At 38.5% G+C, this 6,000-nt stretch overlaps 1 protein-coding gene across 2 annotated transcripts in view; it reads right to left on the bottom strand.

The window, feature by feature from the left end:
• Positions 1-1,236: 1,236 nt before the first annotated feature.
• LOC114646156 (AP-2 complex subunit alpha-2) overlaps positions 1,237-6,000 on the bottom strand; it is a 231,694-nt gene continuing 226,930 nt past the window's right edge. For both annotated transcript variants that reach the window (XM_051922801.1, XM_051922802.1), the window contains 3 exons: positions 3,380-3,449; positions 3,134-3,268; positions 1,237-2,613 (listed from right to left, as the gene is read on the bottom strand). In XM_051922801.1, coding sequence (XP_051778761.1) covers positions 2,536-2,613; positions 3,134-3,268; positions 3,380-3,449 — 283 coding nt within the window. In that variant the 3' untranslated portion in view covers positions 1,237-2,535. The remainder of the gene's footprint in view (positions 2,614-3,133; positions 3,269-3,379; positions 3,450-6,000) is intronic.

Raw genomic sequence — 6,000 nt, 5'->3', positions numbered from 1 at the left:
TCAGCATGTCATCCCTGTAGACCTGGCCGGGACCCACTGCCAAGCTCATTTTTTATGGTTAGTACTTCTTCTCATAGGTGGCGTATTCTTAAGGTCCAATGGCTGTGGAACATTTAAACAGTATATAACTGGGACAGAAATAATGGTTTATTGCAGGATTTGTTGAATTTCAGATGGCTTATGAACCATGACAGTGTCTTGGCCCCTTCAAAGCCACTCTCTTTTACCTCTTGTCCATTAAGCCACATAGTTGCCACTCCATCACTTGGGAAGAAGAGCCGATGATCCTGAACGTGGTCATTCGGTTTTTATTGCAGCAACATGAACCTGCAGGATTTGCTACAAGTTTCACTCACATTACTGTTACGACCTGAACTTCATTTTAGCACTTTACCCGTTTGTATGGAGGACCATGTGTTAAAATGAACGATGGATTCCTCCAGACAATGCTCATCAGCATCATTAGGTAGGTGAAATAAATGGTCAACTGAAAAAAGGGCAGCCAGTGCCACAACAAACTTTTAATTGCTTTCTTTTACAAGGTACATGAGAAGCAGAGGCGAGTTTTAAATATAATGTTTCTAATACCACCAGGCCTGCACCGACTGTTCTGTCAGTTTTATGTAGTGTGCCAGAGATAAGCAAATGTTATTTTGGGGACAAACACAAACAGAGCCTGATCTGTAGTGAAGATCAAAGAAAATGGCAAACTGCTATTACAGACACACCGCAAAAGTCTAAAGCTGAACACTTTTCTCAGTAATTCAGTTTAGATGTGTGACCACTAGTATGTCACTTCTAGAGCTTTTGAAGTCTGAATGTTAGTTTCTTATACATCACGGCTTCGTGGTCTCACAGGTAAGACGGCCCACATATCGCATCCTGCTGCCTCACTGCAACCAAGCACACAAAATGGCAGCACCCATGAAATCCAGAAGAGCAAAATGGCTGCGTCCATTAAAATCAAAAACACAAAATGTTTTTTGAGAAATTGACAAAAAAAATCAAAAAATGAATTAAAAATAGAGCATGGAAATCAAAGCAACGTAATAAAAATATTAATGATATGCTCTTTGCAATTCCAAATCCTAAGCTCAAAGGAACTTGTGCTTAGTTAGAAAATATTAAAGCCATTTGTTACAGAGAAGCAGCGCTCTTTGCTTTTCATCAAAGTGTGTGACAGAAGACCACCCAACTATAATAAATCACAATGCTGAAGCAAATACACCAACAATGTTTTTGTAATCATATTTTTATTATGTTTTTACTTATCAAAAGAAATTCCTTTATAAAATTATTATAGAATTGAGCAGATTAGCTAACCAAACAAGCTGAATTTGCTGAATGGTGTCTTTGTAAACTTTATGCTCTTAAATATGACATTGTCTTATGCAACTTATATTTCACATTTTCTTTCATTGAAAACGTTACACACCGACATGACCCATCACATGACTCATTTCAGACTGCCTTGTCCTGCCAACCACACTTGCAAGTAGCGGTTTAAGACGCAATGACTAGAAAAGGCAGTAATATGTGAATGCTGCACACTGTCAGTCAAAGATGGCCTCTCACAACAAACATCCGCTCATCATGACTGCTGCTTTTATGTCCATCAAACACTGAAGTGGCTTGATTTGGCTGTGAAGCAAAACGTTTTACCTCAAATGGTTTTGAATTATTAAAAAATACAATACAAACATTGCATACAACACTTCAAAGGCAAGGGCACTTGTTAGAATATGATGTGGACACTGGCGATAAATATGCCAAAATGTCTCAAGGGACTGAAAGTCCATTATAATGTCAGAAAATAATCTGAAAATAAAAGGCACAGAGGGGATAGGCAGTGCAGTGCTATGGAGACATCTGGACATCATGGATACTCCAGAACAGGAAAGACCTTTGGGATTGGCTGAACTTTAGGCACAGAAATCTAGTGGAAATTGTGAAATATTTGGATATTTTCTTACTGTTTAGAATTTAACATTCTCTTAAGAAAAAAGAAATTGGTAAACAGAATCACATTCATCGCTTCTCCTGCTGCGGAGTGCAGGTTGATTTTTAAGAGAAACATTCGCCAGTCACCGTTGAACAATGCTGTTTTAAAAAAGTCTAAACACCTGGCAAGTACACAAGTCCTATCAAATTCATAATTTGATCGAATCAATGGCTAAACTATGAAGACAAAAACACAAAAAAATCCAGTCACATTCAATTTACTCTTTTTTTATACATATATATTTTGTAACAAAAAAGGCTTTGCTTACCAATAAAAAGGAGCATAGTAAACATGTAATTAGTAAAGCTAAATGGCAAGAACGGTTATATTTTTTTAATTTACACTGTACATTGTATCATTTGAAAATCAATTAGAGAAAGAGGGTCAGAAAAGTTACAAAGTATGGAACGGTTTAGATTATGAGAAACAATTAAAAAAAGCACAATTGTACAAACAGGACAAGTTTTATAAGCTTGCATCTCTGCAAGACCGGGTAAGAATTTGCTGTTAAGGTACTGAGAAATGACTGTTAATTAAAACTGTTCTGAAAGAAGTCCGCACAACCTTTGTGATACAGTGTCTCTACTTGTTCTTAATGTTAGGCGGTACATCTGTAAAACAAAAGTCATACCAAAAAAATAAAATTAACTTATGACATGAAAACATTTGAACAGAAATATTACAGAATTCTACACATTTTTGAAAAAGCATTTTCCTCTGTCTCAGCAGAATTCTCTCATGGGCATCACACTTGCAATCAAAGAATAAATCAAATACATAATGAAAACAAAAACACACACAAAATGAAACAAAGAGGCTCAGTATCTCTGCACCTTCACATTCAACATTTTCTGTAATCTGGACAACATCAAAGCTTCCATGACAGGCAATCATAATTAATAAGAAAGAAACGCTTAATAAAACTAAGAGTGGACCTCCGTTGGAATGTCAAGAGGAATTAAAAAGGAAAAGAAAAAAAAGCTAATTCAGGATGTAAAGAATCAGACTACATTAGGACGTAAATGAGAAATCAGTGTTTGGCATTGCAGGAAACAATCTCCATAAGATTTCTTTAGGAAAAAAAGGGAAATGAAAAGAGAAAGAGAAATGATAAACTTAAAATTCACACACCTGGGCTTGAGTATTTGGTTCTAAGCGCAGCAAACAGCCAACTTGGATTGTCTTTGTGTGGATAACTCCAGCTCCAACAAAGTTGGAGGGGTTGGGATCTACTCCATCCAGCAAGGCCACGCCAAAACCAATTATCTGTTAGAAACAGAAGTCAGATCCTAATTAATAGGGCTAAACAGCATCTAAAAAAAGACTGAACACTTGACTGCTTAGACTGTGAGTAAATGAGGAGAGAAATGACACTACCTTCGCTTTTGTCACCTCTGTATCCATTGGATGTTTTGCTTTGAAAATCTTCTGAACTTCTTGCTGTGGACTTTTCATGTAAAAAGGTAAGTTACAGGCTCAAAAACATAATGCAAATGCTACAAAATGTTGAGCTGGCTATGCAGTGTAATTTATGCTTATTATTATTTCATGCAGATTTTTTTTTGTTACTTACACCATGTGGTTTGTTTCAATGAAATCAGAGATAAAGTTTCTGATGGAATGGGCATCTATGAACACCAATGTTGAACCACAGCAAGCAATTAATAAAAAAATAAAATAAAAAAAAATTTGTGAATATATATATATATATATATATATATATATATATATATATATATATATATATATATATATATATACATACAGTGGAACCTCGGTTCACGAACGTCTCGGTACACGTACAACTCGGTTTACGACCAAAAAGTTTGCCAAACTTTTGCCTCGGTTCACGACCACACACTCGGTATATGAACAAGCCAGGTTCCCTTTCGGTTTGTACATGTTCAGTCTCTCTCTGTGCATTTCCTGTACAGCGAGCAAGAGACAGAGAGAGCGACACACACACACACGCACACAGGCAGCGCGAGAGACAGAGGCACACACACAGGCAGCGTGAGACAGAGAGTGCCGTGCGCGCGCACACACACACAGGACCACACGAGAGAGGCGTGTGCGCGCGCACACACACAGGAGCACGCGAGAGAGGCGCGCTAGAGAGACACGCACACATGCGCTCCAGGCTCGCAAAAGAGAGACGCACGCACACACACACAGGAGGGGGAGAGAGGACGCGCACACACACAGGAGCGCGCTAGAGAGACACACACACAGGCGCTGCAGGCTCGCAAAAGAGAGACACACACACAGGCGGGGGAGAGAGAGCGAGCAAGGGACGCATAAGGTAGAGAAGGCTAGTTTTTGTTTTCAGTTCTATTTACAGTGATCGGTTCGTAGCCTGCATTGTTGCAATGTTACTTTTCTTGGTGGTTTATTAAATTACGGATTTTTCAAATGTTCATTTTTTCCCCAGTACTTAAAACTCATTAAAAAAAGTGTTTTTAGCGAGCGGTTCCTAGCACTATAGCGCGAACTATTGCAGTGTTAGTTTTCTCTGTTGTTCAAGGTTTTCTCAGTGTTATTCAATGTTTTTACATTTAGTTTACCATTACGTTGTGCATTCTATGGTATAATTAACTATATTTGTGCTTAAAAACTAAAATATATATATATATATATATATACACATACATACATACATACAGTTCGTACGGTCTGGAACGGATTAATTGTATTCAGATACAATCCTATGGGAGAAACTGCTTCGGTTCATGACCAAAGTTTTGGAATAAATTATGGTCATGAACTGAGGTTCCACTGTAATATATATATATATATATATATATATATATATATATATATATATATGTGTGTGTGTGTGTGTGTGTGGTGGGTTGGCGCCCTGCTCGGGGTTTGTCTCCTGCCTTGCACCCTGTGTTGGCTGGGATTGGCTCTAGAGGTTTGGATAATGGATGGATATATATACAGTACTGTGTAAAAGTTTTAGTTTTTCAGAAATATAAATAATGATTGTTTATTGTTATCAATTTACAAAATGCAAAGTGAGCAAACAAAAGAAAAATCTAAATCAAATCAATATTTGGTGTTACTACCTTTTGCCTTCAAACCAGCATCAATTATACAGGTACACTTGCACAAAGTCAGGGATTTTGTAGGATTATAGTCAGGTGTATGATCAACCAATTATACCAAACATGTGCTAATGGATCATCAAAATCACACGTAGGTTGAAACACAGTCATTAACTGAAACTGAAACAGCTGTGTAGGAGGCTTAAAACTGGGTGAGGAACAGCCAAACTCTGCTACCAAGGTGAGGTTGTGGAAGTTTCATATCATGGCAAAACTGAGCACAGCAACAAGACACAACGTAGTTATACTGCATCAGCAAGGTCTCTCCCAGACAAAGATTTCAAAGCAGACTGGGGTTTCAAGATGTGCTGTTCAAGCTCTTTTGAAGAAGCACAAAGAAACAGGCAACGTTGAGGATCGTAGACGCAGTGGTTGGCCAAGGAAACTTAGTGCAGCAGGTGAAAGACACATCAAACTTATTACCCTTCGAAATCGGAAGATGTCCAGCAGTGCCATCAGCTCAGAACTGGCAGAAACCAGTGGGACCCAGGTATACCCTTCTACTGTCCAGAGAAGTCTGGCCAGAAGTGGTCTTCATGGAAGAGTTGCAGCCAAAAAGCCATACCTCCGACGTGAAAACAAGGCCAAGCGACTCAAGTATGCACGAAAACATAGGAACTGGGGTGCAGAAAAATGGCAGCAGGTGCTCTGGACTGATGAGTCAAAATTTGAAATATTTGGCTGTAACAGAAGGCAGTTTGTTCGTCGAAGGGCTGGAGAGCGGTACAATAATGAGTGTCTGCAGGCAACAGTGAAGCATGGTGGAGGTTCCTTGAATGTTTGGGGCTGCATTTCTGCAAATGGAGTTGGAGAATTTGGTCAGGATTAATGGTGTTCTCAATGCTGAGAAATACAGGCAGATACTTATCCATCATACAATACCATCAG

Source organism: Erpetoichthys calabaricus, chromosome 2, assembly GCF_900747795.2.
Source record: "Erpetoichthys calabaricus chromosome 2, fErpCal1.3, whole genome shotgun sequence".
NCBI classification, from domain to species: Eukaryota; Metazoa; Chordata; class Cladistia; order Polypteriformes; family Polypteridae; genus Erpetoichthys; species Erpetoichthys calabaricus.
This window is presented reverse-complemented; position numbering and strand designations above follow the sequence as displayed.